General features: G+C 37.7%; 1 protein-coding gene across 1 annotated transcript in view; it reads left to right on the forward strand.

The window, feature by feature from the left end:
* LOC149195074 (protein SLOW WALKER 1-like) overlaps positions 1-26,316 on the forward strand; it is a 255,714-nt gene that overhangs the window by 37,241 nt on the left and 192,157 nt on the right. The window contains exons 3-7 of the mRNA XM_089405238.1: positions 16,335-16,403; positions 16,558-16,610; positions 21,683-21,779; positions 21,900-21,976; positions 22,060-22,132. Coding sequence (XP_089261364.1) covers positions 16,335-16,403; positions 16,558-16,610; positions 21,683-21,779; positions 21,900-21,976; positions 22,060-22,132 — 369 coding nt within the window. The remainder of the gene's footprint in view (positions 1-16,334; positions 16,404-16,557; positions 16,611-21,682; positions 21,780-21,899; positions 21,977-22,059; positions 22,133-26,316) is intronic.

Here is a 26,316-nt window from a genome sequence, read left to right on the forward strand (position 1 = left end):
ACCATAGATTTTCTTTAGATTTGGGTGAACTTCATTCTCATTGTATTTTGTATTTCTACTGAACAATTGATTTCTAAGAGAAGAAGAATCTGGTTGGGTTTTCCCCTTTTGGGTTTTACCATGGTTGTTGGGCCTAAATTCTCTGTGTCTCATTGTATTCTTGGCTGTCTTCTATTATGCATTTGATTTATGTTCTATCTACAATTTCTTATCTAATATTGCAACATAAAGAAGTTTTGTAATAAGTGATTGTTACAACATAGAACATCAAAACTTCAACATGGTATCAGAGCTTTGGTGAAGACAAGTTCCATTTGCAACTCTCTTTCTGCTGAAATATCTCTTGTTGTCCACTCTATTTACAACACTTTCTGCTGAAATATATCCTGTTGTTCACTCTATTTACAACTCTCATTTACTGCTGAAATATCATTGCCAACCCTTCAATTTTACTGTTGAAATCTTATTGCTGAAATTTTACTGCTGAAATTTTACTGCTGAAATCTTACTACTGAAATTTTACTGCTGAAATTTCGTTGCTACCATTCTTTCGAGATTTCAAGGATCCCAAGATATGGTATTAATTTTCTAGATAGTAGTTAAGGTTTTGCATGTATTTAATAATTGTGTATTTGGTACTTGTTGGTGCATGCAAAAGTAAAAAGTAGTTTTACTTCTGTTTATGCATGTGCAAGAAAGTGTTGTCTTAAAAAGAAATATAATGCATACAAGGTTATGAAAGAATAACTGATAGAAATTGAATGCTGAAGATAGGGAGATTTTGACTCTCTCACATTATATGAGAAATGTCATAATCTTATGTATTAGAGTTTACTAACAATAGTGGTTGTAGATAAGAATCATGATTTTTGCAAAAGATTGAATGGTAGTTTTCTAAACTAACCTCTTTTGCAACGATCAAAGATGGATTATAACTAATATCATTGCAGGTAATGAAGTCAATATGTATAATTATTATTACATGCTTTCACTCTGGGATCAAGATTTGAAGATCTTTATAAAATCAATGGAAGACCTATCCATGCATTGATTCATGATAAATAATCATCAATATAAACTGTGGCATCGAAAGTTGACTCATCTTCACTATAAAGCATTACCTCATGTGAGAAAGATGGTTTCTGAAATGCCTGAGATTATAGTGGATCATGATGGAGTTTGCCAAGTGGTGTTCAAAAAGATGCATTTCTTCTGCCAATGACATATGACTAATGGACAACGGTAACTTATAGAGGCCGGATCAAGAGGGAGCTAATAATGTCCTTCAATTCCCATTAAAAAATAAGTATTTCAATTCTTATGTTGTTTCTTTGTGTCACTGCGCTTGTTTAGATATATCTTTATAGATCATTGGTTATTCTTCCTGCATGAGTATTTGAATGATTCTTTCACTAACTTCTTGATGAGGATGCAATCGAGAAAAGCATATCTTGAAGATCATTACGGTGCAGAATAATGTAGGAAGAGTAAGCTCTAAGAGGATGCTGTTGCAACGATAATGAAGGAGCCACTTTCACATCTAGAAAAAAAGAAAGACCTGTCTCATCCCCAGGTATACTTTCATTATGTTTATTTATTTTACTACTATTGCTCTTGCTCTTGTTCTGGGATCAATAGTTACATTTGGTGAATGTGAGGACCAAGTCCTTTGTATCAAGATTGAGGAATATGTCGAGCCATCACATGACTTGAGTGGACAAGAGCTGAAGACTTTTGCAAAGAAGTTGGAAGTAGGAAAGAGACCATACTATCGTATAACCCATAACAAAATGGAGTGGCCGAGAGAAAGAATGGAACTATCATGGAAACAATCTAAAAGCTATGTTGCATGATTAGAAACTACCAAAGTTTCTAAGGGGAGAAGCTGCTAACACAACTATTTATGTTCAAAATAAATCTCCTCAGAGTGTCCTAAACAACAAGACTCCGGAAGAAGTCTTCTTTGGTGAAAAACCTGAGGTTGGGAACTTGAAGATCTTTGGTTGCACTGTCTACTTCCACATGCCAAAATAAAAGATGAACAAGCTGGAAGCTTTAGTTAAGAAATGTACATTTGTTGGTTATTTTGAAAATTCTAAAGCTTACATAATATATGTACCTGGACAAAGAAATATAGAGTTTTGTAGGGATGTAACATTTGATGAAGATGCAGCTCTTGGGAAGGCAAGAGACACTCCTCTTCCTTTTGCTAATGTTGATAGTCAAGATGATGCATTTGAGATACAAGAAAATCCCGACTCTGAAATTGATCCTGTTGATGAACCCGTGGATCCTCCATATGATCCTCCAGCTAAAAGGAGACTTTTTTGGCTTCGTGACACCCTTCAAGATGCTGATAAGCATGTTGCTCCTAGAAGACTCTTCAGAGAAAGCAACAAACCATGTTGGTTCCAAGAATATGTTGTAGCCATGAACAACATTATTCAAGTTGAATCATGCACTTTTAAAGAAGCTGTGAAGGCTCAAGTGTGAAAAGATGCAATGGCTGAAGAATATGAGTCCATCATTCATATTGATGTATGGTAAGTGGTTCCAAGACCACAAAGTAAATCTGTTGTGTCTTCCTAATGGCTGTATAAAATTAAGCATGGTGCTGATGGCAGCATTGAAAAATATAAAGCTAGATTTGTGGCCAGAGGGTTCTCTCAGAAAGAGGGAATAGACTATGAGATCTTTGAACTGGTTGCCCGTTATACAACCATCCGATCCATTGTGGCTCTAGCTGCAAGCCAAGGATGGTCTCTTCACCAAATGGATGTGAAGACTGCTTTTCTACATGGCTTCCTCAAGGAAGAAGTATTTGTGGAGCAACCACAAAGCTTTGGAGTACATGATCGGAAAACTCAAGTGTGTAGACTGAAGAAATCCCTCTATGGTTTGAAGCAAACTCCAAGAGCTTGGTATGCTCGCATAAATAGCTTCTTGATGAAGCTTAGTTTTACCAGAAGTAATGCTGTTCCAAATCTTTACTTCAAGACAATCCAAGTTATGCCTTTGATTTTAGTATTATATGTTGATGATTTATTTCTGACCGGTAGTGAACCTCTTATTCTCCAATTTAAGAGGGAGGGAGCTTCCGAATTTGAAATGAAAGATATTCACTTAATGCACTACTTCTAGGTTTTGAAGTATGGCAAAATCCTGTTGAGATTTTCCTTTCTCAAGGAAAATATGTTGTTAAGCTGCTTGAAAGATTTGTTATGATAGAATGTAAATCTGTGAATACTCCAATGGAAATGAATTTCAAGAAGTTTTGTGGTAAAGCTACAGGACTTGATTTGGCTAATCCTTCTAAGTATCGTCAATTGATTGGGGCACTGATGTTCTTAGTGAAAACTAGACCAGACATATGTTTTGCGGTCAATACCTTGAGCCAATATATGATTAAACCATCTCATGCACACTAGATTGCTGCAAAGCATGTGATGAAATACCTGCATGGGACCATCAATATGGGATCGAAATATACTACCGATAATATAAGACTACATGGATACTCAGATACTGATTGGTCTGGTAACTCCTCTGATAGAAAAAACACATCTGGGTGCTGCTTCAACTTAGGATCTGCCATGATATCTTCGATGAGCAGAAAGTTAAAAAAAAATTGTAGCCCTCAACACGGTTGAAGTTGAGTACGTTGTTGCTAGCATGGCTAGCTGTGAGGTAGTATGGTTGAGGAAGCTCTTTGGAGCATTGTTTGAGCATGTTCTGGACACTACAATAATTTACTGTGACAATGAGAGTGGGATTCGACTTGCAGAAAATCTCATGTTCCATGACAAGTCCAAACATATTGAGATCAAATATCACTATATCCGGGTTATGGTGCAAAGAGGAGCAATAAGACCTCATCATATAACAATTGATGACCAGATCGCTGACATTCTTACCAAACCTTTTTTGAAAGGAAAGTTCTTGGTTTTTAGAGAGCAACTTGGACTGACAGATGTGACCCTTCCTAGAGAGGGTGGTCATGGATGATAAGCCTCGAATGTGTGAGATCCTTGTCATGTGTTGACAAGTGGATCCCCCAAGTTGTGATGAGCCTTGGATGGGTGAGATCCTTGTCATGTGTTGACTAGTGGATCCCCTTAAGCAGGCTGCAGTGTGAACCTTGGATGTGCGAGATCCTCATCATGTGTTGACAAGTGGATCCCCCCAAGCAGTGACAAGCCTTGGATGTGTGAGATCCTTGTCATGTATTGACAAGTGGACCCACCAAGTTGTGATGAGCCTTGGATGAGTGAGATCCTTCTCATGTGTTGAGAAGTGGATCTCCCCAAGCAGTGATGAGCCTTGGATGTGCGAGATCCTTGTCATGTGTTGACAAGTAGATCCCCCCAAGTTGTGATGAGCCTTGGATGAGCAAGATCCTTGTAATGTGTTGACAAGTGGATCCCCCCAACTAGTGATGAGCCTTGGAATTGTGCGATCCTTGTCATGTGTTGACAAGTGGATCCCCCAAGTGTGTATAGGGTGATGGATGTATCTCCCCTATGATGAGTTTTCTTCATTAGATTGTAACATCATTGTTCCAAAACAAATATAGCAGAGATCTTTGTAACTGAAAGAAATTTCTCCCTAGCTAAGAGGGAGTGTTGAAAATTGGCAGCTGTGGGATGAATTTCCTTGAATAAAATTTCATTTTTGACCTTTCTAAAGTAACTTTTTAAAAATAGAAAGTCATGTTGATCTTTGCAATCATGACTTTCCAAAAATAGTAAATCACCTTCCATCAATTCATAACAATTTCAATTTCAATTGTTGATTTTTAACTTAATTATCAATATTATTATTACTATCCTCTTTATAATATTATTATATTATTATTAAAAAGACTTTCAAGTCTCTCAATCATGAGACTCAATCATGTCATATGTAACTCCCCTCAATTAATGCATATGTTACTTTCTCTCTCTCTCTCTTAATGGATTCATTCCTCTCTCTCTCTTAAAGGATTCATTCCTCTCTCTCTCTTTAATGCTCTTACTCACCTCTTACACTCTCTTACACACTTTAATGATTTGTCATAAAAAGGTTCCTCTTACACCTCTTTAATGCATAAGTTACTCTTCTCTCCTAAATGTATAAGTTACACTCCTTTCCTTTATGGCATAAGTTACACTTCTCTCCTAAATGCATAAGTTACACTCCAATTTTGGCATATGTAACTCCTCCTTAAGGCATAGGAGTTACTCCCTCATGAATTCGACCTCCTTTCTCTTCTTATATATTTGTGCTTCTCATCCTCACTTCATACACTTACTTGTGCTTGTGAAAGGAGAATTCAAACTTGACAAAGAGAGTTGGAGAGTCTAGAGAGAGGGAGAGAGGTCTTGAAGAGAAAGAGTAGAACTTGGAGAGCCAAAGTGATTCAGTGTTTACATCAACTACTGCTATGAGAGATCTTCTTCAGATTTGGGTAAACTTCATTCTCTCATTGTACTTTGTATCTTTGCTGAACAATTGATTTCTAATAAAAGGAGAATCTGGTTGGTTTTTCCCCTTGAGGGTTTTGCCTTGGTCATTGGACCTAAATTCTCTTTTCTCATTGTATTCTTGGCTGTCTTCTATTGTGCATTTGATTTATGTTCTATCTACAATTGCTTACCTAATATTGCAACATAAATAAGTTTTGTAATAAGTAATTGTTATAGTGTAAAACATTGGAATTTCAAAAATATAGAATTGTACAACACATACTAATTACTGCTTGAATTTGCCTCTATGTGGTCGACTACTCGTGTGTTGAAAGCTTCTACCTTGATTAGTTTTATAGTTTTAGTTGAGAATCTTATTTTGAGATTACTTCTATTCTAAGCCATGTATGAGATAACATTTAGACTCAATTGCTAAATATAAGACTTTCACTTTTTTACTAAAGTGAATAACAAAATAGAATTACTTTTTGAAAATATCTTGAACTACTTGCATGCTCACATTGAATCTGTGCAAAAGTTCTTGTTTGAGCTATGATTCTCAACACTCCCTCTCAGCAGAGGAAGGAACTCTGCACCAATCCAAGTCTATCTCTTAATGCACCAGACATTGCTTTTGCCAAGGGTTGGGTTGGAATATCAATGACTTGTTGATCGATGGGAATATATTGGAGCTTCGCTACCCCTTCTAAACCTCGTCTCATATGAAGTGATATTTAATACCTATATGCTTTGACTTGTCATAAAACTCTGGTTTCACAGAGAGATTTGATACAATTCTGATTTTCATAGTAAATGGTTGTAGGTTCCAATTCCTGATCAAACAATTCTGCAAGTAACTTGTGAAGCCAAATTGCTTCACAACTAGTAGTAGTGACTACCATGTATCTGCCTCTGTTGAACTAAGTGCCACGAAATTTTTCTTCCTGTTGAACCACAATACGATCTGCTAATCCCAAGCTAAAGTAGCACCCTAAGTTGCTCTTACTGTTTGTAGCATTGCCTGCCTAATTTGAGTATGAATAGCTCTGTGACTTCACTTCACCATCCCCAAAATATGTCAGACCATACTCCACTAGGCGCCTTAAATACCTGAGCACATGTTTTGTTGCTAGTGAATACTCTTGCTTTGGTTTCACCACGAACTGACTCAAGTTGTTCACTGCAAAACAAACATGACTCCTTTGCACTTCAAATCCTTGAAGCTACTATGTACACTTCTTCGTCGATGATCACATTAAGGAAATCCGCCTTCACATCCATTTGATGCATCCTCCATACCATGAATGAAATCAAGGAAGTGACTACTCTTAAGAAAGTGTACTTGGCCATTGGAACAAATATCTCCTTGTAGTCCAGTTCCTCTCTCTAGTAGAACCCTCTCGTCACAAACCTCACTTTGAGAATTGCTACCATCTGCAGTATGCTTGATCTTGTAGAGCCACTTGGATTTGACAATTGACTTCTCCTCTAGTCTTGGCACTATGTCCCAAACATCATTCTTCATGATGGAGTCCTACACGATTGTGGCATCTTCAATAACTGTTGGTTTTGCTTCCTCTTGAAAACTGGAAGGCCTGAAATCTATAATGTTGCTCATCAGGGCCATATAGTCTGGCATACATATACATATACCAACATGTGTATGGATAATTATACTAACATGTGTATACATAATTATTTATATAGTTGTGGAGGTTAAATCAATATTACAAACATTACTTGCATGTTAGTTACATGTTATAAACACTTTTATGATCAAACATGCACTAACACAAATGTATATACCTTGATATTAATCTGTCTTGCAAAATCTACACACATGGGAACAATTTGCAAACCTAAATATCATAACTTGTAGCTCAAAAACAGAAAACAATCTCTGAGAAATGGTCGAAACAAGTTTTGTGCTTTCTCCATTTGCAAATCTTTTTTAGCTCAACATTCAAGAACAGTCAAGGGGTTGCATGGCAGATCCATTAGTCTAATAGAACTTATTTAGTTTGCAAAACCTATAGATAGGGACTCAATTTCCAAGCTTCAATATCATACTCAGTAGCTAAAAAACAGAAAGCAATCTCTGAGAAAATGATTGAAGCAACTTCCATGCTCTCTCCATTTGCAAATTATTGCTGGTAGTGCTCGTCATTCATGACAGACAACAAGTTGGATGGCAGGTCAAGGAGAACACATCATCTCTGAAATTGTTGCAAGGTGCTGTAACCTTGCCAATGTGGAAGAAAAAGATACCAAGGAGGTGTTTCCTAATGCATTTGCCTTTTTTCCTAGGAAAACACCTTATAACACCTTTTTAGCATGTGATTTTATGAGTTATATTAAAGTCATGTTATAAAGTTATTTTATGTGGTACTTTAAGTACTATTTACTTTCTAATATTAAAGTCACTTTATGTTTTAAAGTTGATTTTGTGTAGAAAAAATACATGGTACAAATATAAAGTTATAAAGTGACTAGGAGTCATTAATGAGGGGGACCACATAAAAAGGAGGTAGAGGGAATGATCTCCACCATTGATCTAGAGGACTGAGATTGAATCTCAGCCCTTGATCAAAAGGGTTACAGTTTCCTATCTTAACGAGAGCTAAAAAGGGAGAAAAAGATGAGAAGCTCTATCATTCATCATGTGCATTTGGAGAGGAGAAGGAGAGCAAAGGAAGAGGAGGAGAACAGCTGAAGGAGAAGGGTTTCTACAACAGAGAATTTATTTGGTACAACAGGCTCAAATTCCTTGGAGGCCAAGTTCAAGCCTTAGGAAGGGGGCACATAAATCTAGGAGATAAACAACAGACTTCAGCACTCAGTTCAAGCTTGAAGGAGGGACTGTTTGTGGTGGCTTTTTTGTGGCAGAGAAGAGACACAGCTGCACACATTTCCAGGCAGCAAGTCAACCCTTTAAGCACATTTCAAGGCCTATTCCTGTAGCAGCCAGCGTGAACTTCTGGACAAAGGCAAAGAGACAGGCATCACACAAATCAAGGAAATGATTGCAGGCTTGTCAATGCTGATTTCTAGGAGATTTTTGCATTACATACTAGTTTGACTGGCCCAAGTTACAAGGCAGTCAAAGCAAAGTCTGTGGCTCAAATTTCCAGGAAAGACAGTCAATCTGAAGCTCGATTTTTCGGGCAATAAAGGCTGAACAGAGGTCTGATAATTTTAGACAGAGAAGGGTAGTCTGTGGCCCAGAAATCAAGGAGAATGATTGACAGTGGAACTCTTTCCAAGGGAGAAATAATTACGATTTGTTATAACTATCTCTGTAATAATTTTCTTGAGAAGCAAATAATGAATCCTCCTTAGTAGTGGTTTACCCATTGTGGGGTTTTTCCAGGGTCAAGTTAGACCAAAAATCATTGTGTAAAAGTCTGAGTATGCTTGTGTCTTCATTTTCTTGTCAGCTGGAAAATCAAACGAAGTAGGGTAGTCCTAAATGTTTCAAAATAATTTGTATTAGAAGTTTACATATCAACTAAATTGTGGGGATGTGGGCATTAAACTCTATGCAGAAATCTTGAAACTGGGATGGGCTACATTATTAAAGATTTCTACATGGTATTAGAGCCTATGAACATACAGCGAATGAACCTTCAGCTAACAAGAGACACCAACAAGTAAAAATCTGCTATAAGACAATGAACAATCACCTAAAAACCACCTTAAATACCAAAGTACAGTGGTTGAGAGGGAGGAGTGACAATCTTCAGTGATTGAAAAATTTGTGTTGGTTGTGGAGGTCAGATGGCTACTGGTTTGAGGGTAGAAGATAGGCTGAGTGGGGCTGAAAATTTTGGCCCTTGGAAGGAGAGAATGATGCTACTGCTTGAGGAAGTTGAGGTGTGGGACATTGTGGAGAGTCCAGTGCAACCTCCCATTGATCCAACTCAGTTGGTTGACTTCAACAAGCAGAATGTGAAGGCAAGGAGAATCATTCTTGATGCTATTAAAGACCATCTATTCCCTCATGTGACAGGGATGAAGTTTGCCGACGAGATGTGGGATTCCCTTGTCACACTTCACTAGAGCTCTAATGAGAATAGGAAGATGGTGTTGCTTTAGAAGTTAAGAAACACCAAGGACCAACACTAACACGATGACCTCATACCTCACCAAGATCACACAGGGGAGAGGTGAGTTGGCTTTAGTGGGAGAGGTTATCCTTGAGGAGTAGTTGGTTAGGACGAGACTAGATGGTTTTCCCACTAGTGGGATGAATTAATATATTGCATTGTAGCCAGAGAGCATTTTCCAAACTGGAGGAGAATGTGAGATGATTTCATCCAGAAGGAGACCAGGAGGAGTGCAAAAATTAGTAGTCGATGTGGTGGGGTAGATGAGTAGGAGAGTGTTTCCCTCGTAACTAAGGGAAAGAAGAAGGCCAAGAAGTGGTCTTTTAGTGGAGCCAAGCAACAGAAGGGGAAGCATAAGGCTAAGGAGAAGGACATGAGAAAAGTGAAATGATTTGCTTGTGGGAAGTTGCGTTGCTATGTTGGTTAGTGTCCCAACAAGAAGGGAAAGAAGAAGGGCATTGCAGCTTCGACATGGGTGGATGAGTTCGCTTCCAGATTTGACACAGAGTTTGCTTTAGTGGTGAGTCTTGCCACTAGTGTCATGTCTTCCGGTGTGTGGTTTGTAAACAGTGGAGTTTCCTGCCATATGAGTGGAGTGAGAGAGCATTTCATGAGTCTCACATAGGATGATATTGACTTGGAGGTTGCGCTTGGAGATAACTCCAAGGTCAGAATAGCAGGAGTGGAAACAATATCCTTTTAGAGGGAGTCATCACCTCCTTTGAAAGTGACGAATGTTCTTTATGATCCAGGGCTGAAGAAGAGCTTGATTTCAATCTCTAGTATTGAGGACAAGGGGTATGAGGTGGTGTTCCGAGGAGGACATGTGCTTATATATCAAAGGCGAACCAATAGTGAGGCTGTTAGAGTGATTGGGGTCCACAGTGGGAGACTTTACAGGTTTATGTTTTAGCCTTCTAGAGCCTTAGTGGCATTGACCAACAAATTAACAATAGTGAGTTGTGTGAGATATGGCACGGGAGGATGGCCCACTTGCACCATGGAGCGTTCAGGATGCTGAGAGAGATGGTTACAAACTTACAAGTTAAATAGAGTTCAACAATGAGCATCATGATGTGTGCAGGGGCTGTGCTTTGAGAAAGTACACCAAGACAACCTTCCCAAGCAGTGATAATAGCGTAGCAGGTATCCTAGGCTTGGTACATTGTGATGTGTGTGGTCCTATGTCTCATGTATCATTGAGTGAACATGAATATTATGTGAGCTTCATTGATGACTACTCCAGGAAGACTTGGATTTTCTTTCTAAAGGCCAAGGATTAGGTCTTCAAGCGGTTCCTAGAGTTCAAGGCTCTTGTGGAAAACTAGACGAGGAAGAAGATTAAGGTGTTGAGATTAGACAATGGAGGCAAGTATACCTACAAGGAGATGGAGTTCTATAAGAGTGCTGGCATCAGGAGGGAGTACATACTACATAGTGCCTTATAACCCCTAGAAAAATGGGGTGGCAGAGAGGAAGAAATTAAGAATAGTGCCTTAGTGGGTGTAACTAGAGCTATGTTGCATGATCAAAGGCTACCTTTTGTTTTTATGGGTTGAGGTGTGTAACACTACAATATATTTGCAAAACAAGAATCCACATAGTCTTGGGGAGTAAGACTCGGAGGAGGCTTTTTCTGGGAAGAAGCCGGAGATTGGGCACCTCAGGATTTTTGGGTGCCTTGAAGCTGGAACCCACTGCAGAGAAGGGTATCTTTGTGGGTTACTGTGAGACGAACAAGGTCTACCGTATATACATTCTTGTGCTGAGGAAAGTTGTCCTAAGGCGGGATGTGAGATTTGAGGAGGAGGGGGCCTTGAGGAGGTCTTGGGAGGTTGATTGGGTAAAGCAGTAGGTACTAGGGGGCCACACCATAGGTATCAAGATCTTCAGGTGGTACACTAGGATTAGGAGAATCATAACTAGAGCTATGTTGCATGATCAAAGGATACCTTTTGTTTTTATGGGTTGAGGTGTGTAACGCTACAATATATTTGCAAAACATGAATCCACATAGTCTTGGGGAGTAAGACTCGGAGGAGGCTTTTTCTGGGAAGAAGCTAGAGATTGGGCACCTCAGGATTTTTGGGTGCCTTGAAGCTGGAACCCACTGCAGAGAAGGGTATCTTTGTGGGTTACTGTGAGACGAACAAGGTCTACCGTATATACATTCTTGTGCTGAGGAAAGTTGTCCTAAGGCGGGATGTGAGATTTGAGGAGGAGGGGGCCTTGAGGAGCTCTTGGGAGGTTGATTGGGTAAAGCAGTAGGGGGCCACACCATAGGTATCAAGATCTTCAGGTGGTACACTAGGATTAGGAGAATCATAACTAGAGCTATGTTGCATGATCAAAGGCTACCTTTTGTTTTTATAGGTTGAGGTGTGTAACACTACAATATATTTGCAAAACAGGAATCCACATAGTCTTGGGGAGTAAGACTCGGAGGAGACTTTTTCTGAGAAGAAGCCGGAGATTGGGCACCTCAGGATTTTTGGGTGCCTTGAAGTTGGAACCCATTGCAGAGAAGGGTATCTTTGTGGGTTATTGTGAGACGAACAAGGTCTACCGTATATGCATTCTTGTGCTGAGGAAAGTTGTCCTAAGGCGGGATGTGAGATTTGAGGAGGAGGGGGCCTTGAGGAGGTCTTGGGAGGTTGATTGGGTAAATCAGTAGGGGCCCACACCATAGGTATCAAGATCTTCAGGTGGTACACTAGGATTAGGAGAATCAACTACTTTTGGGGTAACAAGTTCACAGAGCCCAGGATCATCAGGCATATGATCTCAGAGTATAGGTTTACCACAGACAACAGGAGGGGCTTCCTCATCAAGAGGAGAAGTTCCAGTGGAGGTGTTGACGGTGCTAGAAGTCTGCCAACGCAGGGGATCTCCCTGGTATGAAGTCCCAACTAGACCTCACACCATTTGGAGTAGGAGCCCCATTTGGATAATAGGCCTAACCACCATCATTGTTAGGGATTTGCCTTGGCTGCAATTATCAACATAAGAGATTATGCAAACAACCTTTGAAACAAGCAAGTGAGTTGACACTGTGAGTCATACAATCGTAATGTGTATAAGGCATAGTTATCAGAACCAGACCAGTGATTGAACCGGTAGACCCCTCCGAACCGGGAACTGGTCAGAACCGTACGGTGTTAAAATTGGAAACTAGGGCCAAACTCTATGTGGGTCATATTATTTATGGCAACTGATATTTTTCTTGGATTCCTCTCGTCGAGAGGTGTAGGATTGATCCAACGATCATCTGATTCCGACATGTATTTATGGAGATATGAATATATTTGTATTTACTTGACAAATTGTCAAGGTCGGTCAGCAGCTAAATGTGTGGCACACATCCTCAACTTTTCATATAAATACAAGATAGGTTGAGGCATTATTCACTCATCTCATCTCTCACATTCTTCTTTCCTTAGTTGATTGGGTTTACACACAAGGAGAACACACATGTGGGAAGGAGGAGGACGCAGAAGGACGAAGTTGGAGGACGTAGATTTGAGGACGCAGAACTGTTTGACTGCGTTGACCAGGGCTGCAGATGTATCTTTGACCAGCGTTGACCAACGTGGACTTTCTAGGGCTGCGGTTTTGGTGTGGCTGTCTCTCCTAGGCAGGCCACAGATTTTGGCATGCAAACCGAGGCATTCTGACCTCAGGTTTGACCAGCGTTGACTGCCCTAATTGCTGGCAGCAGGTTGACTTCATTTGACTGGGTTTTTCAGACTGTTTTTGGGCTGCCTCTTCTTGCTGTTGGAGGCCGAGTTGACTGGGATATTGACCAAGCTAATTGGAGGTCAATTCTATCTTGTTTGACCAGCTTTGACTTTGCTGGTTAGGGTTTGCTGCTGCTGTCATAAAATTACAGATTTGTATATTTGTACTATTTCTCTCTCTGCTGAACTATTGAAGATTATAGAAGAATTGATCAAAGGGTTTCCCCACATTGGGGTTTGTCCTTGGCTAGCCACCACATCTGGTGTCTCTTGTCTTGGCTTGTTTTCTTTCGATCTATTAATGTTCTATCAACATTTTACTTTATGTTAATGTGATTGCTAAACAATGGCTAATAAGAAGAAATTTAAGTAAACTGATTTAAGCATAGAACATACCATAAATTAACATACGACAACCGGTAAAAATACTGGACCAAAAAACCAGTCAACCAAAACACATAAAATATTCAAATTTTAAAGAAAAACACATATATTCATGTGCATCCATATGAATCCAAACCATTTATACACAAATAAGAAAAAGTTCGCATTTATATAGCATGTAAGGGTGCACATAACCAAAATAGCACTGAGTGCAATCCATCTCTAATACGAAAATATACCAGCAAACAAGCTCCACATGGCTTGTAGCATCCAAATTTTTTATGCCACAACAAATACCTACATATCATTAAAATCATTGCCTATGTTGGGATCTTCGTCATCAATATCACCCTCTAAGCATTAAATGAGATAGAAAAACCATAGCATGTCATGTCAAGATTTTGTTTGAGTGATGGGCATTTTTTTTAGTAGGCTTATCATAAAGGAGTTCAACAACCAATGCCACTAACATCAAGGTACATAGAGGGCTTGGCTCTTTTGATTAAACACTAGTTCCATACCCCTTGTACATGAGAAAATCCAATGTACTGTTGCAATTCCTGAAATCTTGGAAAACTATTAAGTATGATGGATTTTGAGTGATATCTAAAATTTTACTTTCTCCATATGAAATCCAATGAGGTCAAAACCACTCTCAAACATCTTGAGTCATTTCATGGTAATGTTAAAAATTTAAGTAAAAGGATAAAAATGAAAGATAAATGAGAATGTCACCTTTAACATTTGGGGAACAGGTTGCGCACATATTCTTACCAAGTCACTGCGAAGGGGTAAGCACGTGTATTTCAGAGATAGGATGTGATTGGTGAGAAACACCTTCTTCGGTAAGAGGGAGTGTTGAAGAAAAAGGTACCAAGGAGGTGTTTCCTAATGCATTTGCCTTTTTGCCTAGGGAAACACTTTATAACACCTTTTTAGCATGTGTGACTTTATGAGTTATATTAAAGTCATGTTATAAAGTTACGTTAAGTACTATGTACTTTCTAATATTAAAGCCATTTTATGTTTTAAAGTTGACTTTATGTGGAGAAAAAGTACATGGTACAAATATAAAGTTATAAAGTGACTAGGAGTCATTAATGAGGGGGACCACATGAAAAGGGGGTCAAGTGAGGGAATGATCTCCACCATTGATCTAGAGGGCTGAGATCTAATCTCAGCCCTTGATCAAAAGGATGAGAGTTTCCTATCTTAATGAGAGCTAAAAAGGGAGAAAAAGGTGAGAAGCTCTATTATTCTTCCTGTGCATTTGGAGAGGAGAAGGAGAGCAAAGGAAGAGGAGGAGAACAACTGAAGGAGAAGGGCTTCTACAGTAGAGAATTTATTTGCTACAGCAGGCTTGAATTCCTAGGAGGCTGAGTTCAAGCCTAAGGAAGGGGGCACAAAAATCTAGGAGATAAACAGCAGACTTTAGCACTCAGTTCAAGGTTGAAGGAGGGACTATTTGTGGAGGATTTTTCATGGCAGAGAAGAGACACAGGCTGCACGCATTTCCAGGCACCAAGTCAACTTTCTGCACACAGTTCAAGGCCTATTCCTGTAGCAGCCAGTGCGAATTCGAGACATAGGCAGAGAGACATGCAGCACACAAATCAAGGAAATGATTGCAGGCCTGTCAGTGCTGATTTGTAGGAGATCTGTGCATTAAATACTAGTTTGACTGGCCCAAGTTACAAGGCAGTCGAAGCAAAGTCTGTGGGCTTGAATTTCCAGGAAAGACAGTCAGTCTGAAGCTTGATTTTCCAGGCAGTAAAGGCTGAACAGAGGTCTGATAATTTTGGGCAGAGAAGCATAGTCTGTGGCCCAGAAATCGAGGGCTGACATTGGCACTCTTTCCAAGAGAGAGATAAGTACAATTTGTTATAATTATCTCTGTAATAATATTCCTGAGAAGCAAATAATAAATCCTCCTTAATACTGGTTTTGGGGTTTTTCAAGGGTCAAGTTAGACCAAAAATCACTCTGTAAAGATCTGAGTATGCTTGTGTCTTCATTTTCTTATCAGCTGGAAAATCAAATGAAGTAGGGTAGTCCTGAATGTTTCAAAATAATTTGTATTAAATGTTTACATATCAGCTAACTTGTGGTGCTGTGGGCGTTAAACTCTATGCAAAAATCTTGAAACTGGGATGGTCTACAGAATTAAAATTCTTTACAGCCAAGGTGGATGCACTTTGTATTTCACTCACGTCTTAAATGTGAAATCCCTTAGCTGACTAAGAGGTATCAAATTGTTAGCGATGAATGCTTTATTACAGTAAGGGGGCCCTTGCATGCTTTGTTGCAAGTTGCATTTCTAGTAACTATATTTCTGATAATGTATTTTTGGACACTAAATATTTTCTTTCTGATGCCTGCATACATATGTGGCAGGGCACTCCCTAATCATGTAATTTAGAACCCAATATTTAATTGGAATAGCCTCATGGTTGTCTTTTTATGTCTTAAGTTCTGACGGGTGGAAAATTGTTTTTTTCCTCTTAGCCTGCAGCCATCGCTGACTCGTCCATTTATTTTCAGAATATTTGATTCTGGGCACTGGTTTCTTGCCTACGGTTGGGTTGTGTTCAAATTGCTTGAAAACCTTTGATAATGTTTTATCTAAATTGATGATATAAGTGCCTTGAGCTGCTTTGATGCAGGCATATTCGGGAGTATTTCGTTCTGATGGACAGATTATTGCTGCTGGGGGTGAGACAGGGGTCATTCAGGTGAGCTAAGTTAATTCTATTTGGAATTTGTTTGCTTAATTTAGTTTTATCAGACAAAGATGCTAAACAGTCCAATGCATTTCTGGAAATTACTTTCTTTACATATCAAGGAGGGCTGTATATAAACCTCATAGATAATTGTTTGGTTGTAAAGGTCTTCAATGCAAAGTCTCAAATGGTTCTCCGGCAACTGAAGGGGCATGGCAGGTAAAGCTATTTGTGCCGGCAGTTTATCTGGCTTAGAATTTTGAGAACTTCTTTGACTTTAAAGTTGTGGCTTTCTACCTGCATTTTGTAGAAGAACATGGATGTATTGATAATATAGTAAAGTGTGAGTATGGTGCAGGGGAATATTGATTATTTGAACTAAATATTTGGAGGTGAATTTATTGTTGTCTTCATTTTTCTTGTTTTCAATACACATACAGCGATACATCTACTTAGAATTTTATACACATAAAAAGACAAACATAAGATAAGATCATTTTGTTAATGTTGAACAGACGACCATAAATAGGTCAATGGGACTGCTCTGTACGATAGAGTCAATACCTTGTGGGAGGGCCATCCTATAGAAAAAGACAAGAAGAAAGTGCTGCTGGAAACGCTAGAGTGATACCTGGACTGCCAAGGGCCAAAAATCAAAATGCTTTGGAGGGATGGCTCCAAAGAGAGTACAAGGGGAAGGGAAGAATCCTCAGTACCGAGTGGGCATGTCACTTGAAGAGTAGGAAGAAACATAGATACATGCCCACATCAACTGATTGCTGAAATACTTTTCACTCATTATTGACATAATCACAATATTAACAATCAGATATCTTGAGAACATGTAGTAGAATATTATCAGCCAGTGCATACAAGAAGATAAATGGGGAAGTAGGCAAGCAAGCAAAGGGATGTGCTTGACGATTTACTGGCAGAGGAAGGGGGATCAGATGGGGGAATGGGTTTTTGTCAGGGCTGGAATCTATCCCCAGGTATCCAGGGGACAAGGGGATGGACACAGTGAAAAACATTAGAAGGTGAAATTCCCAAATAAGTTCCAAAATGATATAAAACTCCCCGCAAAAAATGTCCAAGGAATTGTTTAATTAAATGTCATAGATGTAAAGTAGAACGGTATGTTAAAAAATCAGAAAGGCATAAAGATTTTCTTATATAGATAATTACTTGTGATTTTTTTTGTTTTTTGTTATCTTTATGTTATTTTATTTTTTAGTTCATCAAGCAATTACCAAAACAATAGCACAAGGACAACAGATGTAGGCGGACAGCCAGGGAAAAAACCCTCTCTAGGGGAAAGCCCAGTCAACAATTCTTCCTTCAATATTTTCTCGAGATAATCCAAGACTCTTGAGACAAAGACTTCCTCCACACCAAGTCAGCCCTCAATCCTTCTAGCAGATGATAACTCTTCAAAATCAACTTCGAAGTTCGACCTAGCAGCATCAACATGCAGTAGCAACTTCGACCCAGTAGCAACAACATTAGCAGCTTTGATTAGACAAAGAAAACTTCGATCTCCCTTTATGCACCTCAGAAGTGAGAGAGAGATGGCCCAAAATTTCGATCTTGGTGTCTTCCTTCTTCCTCCAAAAATTCGCACTCCTTTTCGGACTCTTTTCCAACTTCGCACTTCTCAGCTTCTAGCTTCAGGTATCGAACTATGTGTGAGAGAGTGAATTTTTCTAAATGAATTCGAACTGCCTTGTATATATAGCCTTCCAGTGAGGTCAAATTACCCTTTTTGAGGCTGACTTGGTGTGGAGGAGATTAAATTCATTTTTGAGTCAAAAATAATTCTTTTACATGATTCGGAAGCCCAAGAAGGGTCTCTTTTAATGGACAATGACTCTAATGACTCATAATAAATCCTGGAAGTCCTTAATGGGGACTTTGACCTAAAACAAGATGACCCAAGCATGAAACCCATGCTTTAATAAGTCGTAATAATAGTAATAATAATATTTTCTTCATTCTTTTGATAAGTACATTTCATTGTGACTCAAATACGTTTATGAAGACCGAACCTAGTGACATATTTCAACACTCCCTCTTTACTAGGGAGGTATTCATAATAACAATTACAAGGTAGATCTCATAACACATGAACCATGAAGAATTTAGGCACCGCAATGGCATGGACTAGATTCCTGACCAGGGCAATCTATCCAAGGTCCTCCAAGAGTTTAGGCATCGCAATGCCATGGACTAGATTCCTGACTAGGACAATCTATCCAGGTGGGATTAAGATGGACTAAAGCTTTCAACCTCTCTAGGTACCATCAGGCGTACTTTATAACCATCAACTCCGGGATCTAGTTGCGTATCCTAGGTCAGAGCTCTATGACCAACGCCACTCTCCCTACTTCGGGAACTAGACATCAACACAAAGTGTCGGTCAGATGTCCTCCCAGGCAACATGTCTTACACACAAAGCCTCAACACTCTCGATTATTCAATCGGTAAAAAATCCATCCCGATCAACTAGATCGGCCACAACAAATCTCTCTTGATCAAATCGATGAATAACAAAAAGCATGTAAAACATGCTATCAAATCTTCTGAGAGATTTACCTGTACAAACACAACCCCAATTAGCAACAATCTTTCAAATGTACATAAGTAAACAAAAACCTCTGGGGTCTTTCAGACATCTTGATGTTGCTTCTTAAATTTTCACAGTAGGACTTAGAGCTTTCCAAATGAATCTTGACAAAAGATTCCTCAACCATACAACTTCCTTTCCTACTTTTCATGCAGCAACACATTCTACAACCGAATCCTGCTTTCCTTTTTTAGCAACACCTCAAAATACATTCTCCAATTTTCAATATGACTATTATATGCCCTCCCTCTCAACTTAGGGAGATCCCTTTCATCCAAGCTCCCTCTCAACTTAGGGAGATTTCTTTCATTCAAGCTCCCTTTTAACTTAGCGAGCTCCACTTCTTTTCTATGACATTGGAGAATTCTTCATGGCTTCCATTCTTCTTATCAGAGTCATCATCATTCACATAACTTTCTTTATGATGCTTTTACTTTACGAGCATATTCTCCATCTTGAAGATTATGTACCTGCACTACTTAGATAGTGAGTACAATGAAATCTATAGAAGCATGAAGTTAAGCATACCAAAATCATATAATAATGGAAGCATTCAACTTTATACATCAAATACCCAAACTTGATTACAAACAAGAGACACCTATTCTTCAACTTCTTGCTAGGGTTTTTGTCATGAACCCTAGACTATATCATCAAGACTTTGAGTATTTCATAACAACCTTCATTACATTTGGGGTTTCAATGTTTCTTCTAGAGTTATCACATAACCTACTACAACATATTGCAAACCCTAGAAACAATTCAAACAAATATAGATCTACAATGTATCTAACAACGTTAGAATTCATATATTAGACTTTTGACTAGGATTTAGTGCGAAACCCTAGATTTCATGAGTTTTGACATTCAAAACCAATCACAAGTCAAAGTAACAACATGACTAGCTTCCACTAGGATTTGTTGTAAACCCTAGATTTTACTAAATCTCAACAACCACAATACAATTTCAGATTTATCAAATTTTCATAAATCCCAAATTATCACACTGTCATCATATATCAGAGATTTCAACTTCTACAAAGGTTTAGTTACAAAACCCTAGAATTCACAAATACAATCATACTAGAGAATCAAACTTCGACTAAAGCTTAGTTCCAAACCCTAGGACTCATGACTATCAACAATTAGGTCAACTCATACATCTAGGATTCCATCATCATGCACAAGCATATCATAACATGTGTTAGTCAAACCCAAAGACACAAATATCAATAAAAGTTAGACATATAACAAACTTGATCAGACTAGTGTTTGATCGGACAAACACACATGCAAAGGATTTCATTTCTAGGACATTATAAGGGTCTTGCTTATACACCATACCAAACCCTAATGATCTAGGGTTTCAATACAAAGCATAGCAAACCCTAAATTACCAATACTTCAAAGGTTCGGGATTTCAGACATTACCACTCAACCCTAACAAGTTAGGGTTTTCATACCCATACCAAAACCCCAACCATGACATCATCAAGGCATCAGACATTTTCTTTTGACTTCAACAATAACCCTAAGTAGGATAGTGTACCACACATTATCATTGACATAGCCTTAAGTTAGTTCTTTTCACAAAGAACCTTTCTAGGGTTCCACAAGAGTAATCAAAGATATGAGGAGGGTAGATTTATCTAATGATGAATCACCCAATCAAGAATCTTTAAGATTCAAGAAAGCTAGACACAAAGATGTTAGTAATAGTTTATCAAAAATGATATGGAGAGAGCAAAAACTTGTAGTTCAAGACATGCCTTTTTGTTTCTTAACAAACCTTGCAATTCCAGTGTTTTGTCTTGTGAGGTCTTCTTCCTTGAGTCTTCAGCAGGTTTTTCCTAAACAAGGATATGAATGGAAATGTGATTAGTATTTAATGCAAGCAAAACTAGATAAGTAAGGAAGACTAGCAATGAAAAAGGTAATAAGATACTATCTTTGGAGGTTGGTGAGGGCTCCCTCTAAGCTTGAGGGATACCTATAACCTTAAGAACATATAAAAATTGTTTTTCCAAAATATGCTAAACCTAAAAATACTAAAAATCAAAAATAAAATAACTAAAGCTTAGATCAAAGGACTTAGTAGTGTAAAGTCCCTTATATCCATTTCTTCAGGCTTCTTCTTCTTTGGAGATCCTTCTTCAACAACATTGGCTTGGTCTCTGCTTCTTTTCTTGTTCTTCGGATTGTTAGGACAATCACTTCTATAGTGACTCATTTTGTGACATTGGTAGCATTCTATCTTAGATTAGACATATCGACTTTCCTTCTTGGCCCTCTTGACTTCTTGGAGTTTTCTTTCTTGTGAGAAGCGGAGTGTGCATTTGAAGCCTTTTCTTCTTGATTGTTTGAAGTTATACCCACAGTTTAGATTAAAGCGCATGAGGATTAATCAAACAAATTTAAGTAAAAGCAATGGCACACCAACATACCATTAAACAGATATATTCGTCTTTCAATTAACATGACCATCTGGGCTTGTATTAAAAAAGTTAAAATGCATTGCATGAAGAAATCTCTGTTATCTTGGGAAATTTGTCCCTTCCCACTTCTTGCCATCTTGTTCTACAGTTTTGTTGCATTTATTCTAAAGAATTCTCAAACATGCAACTTTATTTAACATATTTTTGCCTTAATTGGATGGTACTCTATGCAGGCCTGTTCGAGTTGTAAGGTATTCTCCACAGGACAAACTTCATCTACTTTCAGGTGGTGATGATAGCATGGTCAAGTGGTGGGATATCACAACCCAGGTATTGCAGTAATTATATTTTGTTGATTTTCGTTTGAAAGACTCTAAATTTTCAACACCGTAGACCATATCACCCACTGGTATCTGCAGGTCAATTGACTTCTTTTTTGTGTTTATACAGGAAGAGTTACTAAATCTAGAAGGGCATAAGGACTATGTTCGCTGTGGTGCTGCAAGTCCATCGAGTGTTAATTTATGGTGTGATTAGGCTTTATGGTTACATGCGTCTAGTGGCATTCATTATTTAAATTTATTTTACTTACAGTTTTTTATATGGACAGGGCTACAGGTTCATATGATCACACAGTACGGCTGTGGGACTTGCGCAACTCAAAGACTGTTTTGCAATTAAAGGTTTATTTTCCACAGAGATGTTTGTTTTTTAAAGAAACAAGGATTTTTCATTGGTGTGGAAACAAAGCATTACATTGGCTTTCTTTGCTATCTACCTGGCTAGCTGATTCACATCTTATTTATTTATTTATTCTCTTTCTTAAAAATATGAATAAATTGTGTATTGAAGCTTTTCCTACATATCTTTCCCTTCTGCCATGTTTTACAAAATGCTAGAGGGCTTTACAAGTATATTAACATGAGAGTTTCTTTACATGAAATTTTTTGATAAAGTAGATGCTGATAATTGAATTGCACAAGACCATTAAGATTAGCAAGCATTCAGGGAACTCTACTGTGAGTGGCTGGGGATGTCGATAATGCCCTGTCACTCGGAGGGTCTGTTGATTATTGGTGCAGTGTCAGTGACAGAATGGGGGGTGAGGGGGCACCTTTTTTGGATCTTCATTTCATGGAACAGCTTGAGGTGGCTACTTGCCGTTACCTATCCTTTGTTATAAGCTCTGTTGAAAACAATCATAAACATTTGTTGCAAGTTGATGACTTGTTTCTGGATAGCTGTAACCTGCATGTTGACTTGGTTCTAGAGAGGTGTGTCAATCATTTTTAGTCTTGGACAGTTTCCTGCATGAGTCAGATGCATGCATCTGTGCTATTTATTCTTCTATTTAGAGAAGGAGTCATCTCATCATTTCTTCTTGATTCTCCTATGAGATGTCATTGCATATCTTGTGCCATATCAACAGTGAACTTTAGCCCACAAATTGTAACAATGCAACAAATTTCCATGTGGAACTGCTTGATTTGGAACCTGGGTTTATCTTTCTCCACTCTTGCAGGTGGTACATTGAACCATTTTTGAATATATTAATCTGGACAATGTACGTAATAGATAGAGATGAGTTTTGGATATGGAAAGTGGGGCACAAAATAAAAAATAGATAATAGGTGTCTAGTTGGGGAAAGGTGAGTTTGAGGATTTGAGAAGAGATATGGAGATCTGTCAGGATTTGAAGATCTAGGAGAAGGGAGATACAGTTGGGAGGAGAGGTGAAGGAAAAACACAAGGTGTTGATGGGGTTAAAGAGACGGGAAGAGGAAGGAGCCATGTGTCATATAGAAGGGTATAGTTTTGTAGGAAGGGAATTGTTCCTTGTCAATGGATGTGCTACCACTAGGGAAAGTGTTATTTCATGCTATCCAAAAGGTATGTCTTAAGTGTTGCAATTTGAGGGAGGGAAAGATCTAGGATTTTAGCTTCATCTTACAAAAGTAGGTCAATGGGACTGAAGAGTACAATTGGTATAGATATAATGTGAGAGTGCACGCGCAACTCCTAGAAAATGCCAAAAATAATATAAATAAATGAACCTATATAATTGTAATGTCAGAACACATGTATAAAATTGTGCCAAAGATACAATGATACAGAATACTAAAATGAGTTTGTCCAAGGCTAGAAAGGTGGATAACTCAAGAACTTGTCAAGATATATGTTATGAATATAATTATATTTAAAATAATCAAAATATAAACAATAATAATCATAAATAATGATTAATTAACTTGTAGTTAATAATGAAGAGGTATGTCTCTAAGGACATGACCGTACGTGAAAAGGTACCTGCCTAGGGTATATAAGCAAACCCTCACTCTCATTTGTATCGTCATTCTCATTCATACATTTTAATATATATATTCTTATATCTTCAACGAAGATCTTCATATTCCAAGTCTTCTGGAATATTTAACTTTTGAGTATACGAATTTTGTTCGTTACATTGGTATTAAATGCCTACGCTGGATATACAAACTTTGTTTGTTACATTGGTATCAGAGCTATCTGATCCTCGGGGCACTCAACTGCTGCACAGAGCCACATTCTCTGATCTAGACCTTTGGTCATTAAAGTCTCCGTCAACTTTGTTGTCGTTGCGATTGAAGTGTTTCACTAGATAATTTTGGAGTTTCTCTGTTTCGTGTGGTCATTCAGGCCTTTGGCCATAAAAAAATAATTAAATAAAAAAGAAAAAAAGAAAAAGAAACAATTTATAAAAGAAAAAAAGAGAACCAAAGTTATAAAAAAGAGGTCAATATATTCAAAAAAATAAAAAGTCAAAATATTTAAAAAAAGGAAAAGCAATTAGAAAATATATATGGGAAAAAAAAAAAAAAAAAACAAAGGAAGTCAAGATTTAAAATTAAAAAAAAGATATATATATCTTTTTAAATTTTAAACCTTGACTTTTTTTTTTTTTTTTTTTTTTTTTATCTTTTATTTTTTTCCCATATATATATAAGGGATTAAAAAAAGAGAGAGAAAAATAAATAAATACAAAAAGGTATATATAAAAAAATAAATATTTTATTCAAAAATCAAAATCAAAATCGTCCGACAGCAACCTACGACAGCGATCGTTCGACATAAATTCCTTGCCATCATCGGCCTGTAATAACACCCGTCATTGTAACTTAGGGACGCTGATTTCCCAATTGACCGCTGCCTCCACTGCTGCTGCTTGGTTATTTTCATCTAGCTGCCAGAGCAAGCATGCAACGTTGAATTCGTTGACCAACCGACGTCCGAGATGATGTCCCCCACTGTCCTAGTTCTACATACCACCTGTACTCGGCTTCTCGCTCCGTCATACAACATTTCTCAGCCGCTGCCATCCCCACGTTAGAAGCCTTCTGTGCTGCCAAACATTGCTGTAGACCATGTGCTGCCCCTCCAGTTGCACAATACGCAACACAATTTCTACTCTATCATTTTTTGGCAGCCCTTTACCTCTCCACGCCATACCGTACTCTTATCCTTACAACTTTTCTCTATACAAATCCATGTTGGTGTTGTGAAATTCAATTTTTCGTTGTCAAATCTATTGATTCCTTACCATCGAAGGTTCTTGCCACTGTTCGTATGGTCATAACTTTCATTAAAAATCAATTAGAATGAGAATAAAAATCAATTATAATTACAATTAAGTGAAGTATTTAATGAAAAAAATAATAAAAATATATTAAAACCATACAATTATAAAACAAAAGGTTTTAAAAAAAATAAAAAGATAAAAATTACAAAGTATTGAAATACACAAATTTGAAAGGAAAAAAATTCAAAAGGGTTCAAAGTTCGATGTCAAAGTTCAAAAGAGGCAAAATCTTATTGTTGTATTACCAAGTCAATATTTAGGGTCTATTTGAAGTATAAAAGTACGCATTAAAGGAGAAAATTCAAAGAGTTTTTCTTTTGAAAAAGGGTGATTATATTATATAGACTTTTATATAAAGTTTATATATACTTAAAGCGGTTACCTTTAAAACTCTAGGTGCATCGACGAACACAAAGGGAGTTAATTTATGGAGGAATTCGAAAATGATGAAGGAACAAAAAATGGAGCTCAGTGATGGAATATTTCCTAAAACTCTTATGATGTGTCTTAATGCACTATTTAAAATCAAAGGACACTTACAGGAAGGGATGTTATAATCTCTATCGATCCTACTTGGGATAAAAATTATGTTAGTACTGAATGTGCTTGCCAACTACTGATTCCTCAATCGAAATTAATTGAAATGACAGATCCGATGAATAATAAACAATATAACATAAACAATCTACAACTATGCATTGGAGACTATATTTTTGCCTCGCAATTCATCGTTAAAATCTTATTTTGCGATTCTGGGTTTGCCCTAGATGGAATCACTAGGGTCCTTTATTCCAAATACGAAAAAAAGGTTTGACATTTTCCCACAAAAAGAAAAAAATAACGCTAACAGACATTACCTTGAAGTGAGATGATGCCAGAAGACATACAAGATCTCTCAAGAGTAATTCTTCAAGAAAGTAAAAAGACGATACAAAATATACAAAGAGAAGTTGAAAAAATCACCGTTGTCAAAAAATAAGAAGTTACTTGCCCGAAGGACCACAATGAAAATTTATTGACGCAAATTAAGAAACTTAAAAATGACAAAAAATCGTTGAAAAACAAATTAGGAGAAATGAACACGAAAGACATATCAAAATCTTTGGATGTAACCACCCGAGTTGAAGAAAAAGGAACGAATATTGTTCTAATCAATATCAGAATTCAAGAAGATGACAAACCAATTGAAGGGAAAACATATTCAGATGTTACAATTCAGACAATGAGAAATCCAAATGATGATTCTGTAGC

The sequence above is a fragment of the Pinus tabuliformis genome, chromosome 2_2, assembly GCF_031772625.1.
Source record: "Pinus tabuliformis cultivar Carrire ecotype Pingquan chromosome 2_2, CPIR1, whole genome shotgun sequence".
Taxonomy (NCBI): domain Eukaryota; kingdom Viridiplantae; phylum Streptophyta; class Pinopsida; order Pinales; family Pinaceae; genus Pinus; species Pinus tabuliformis.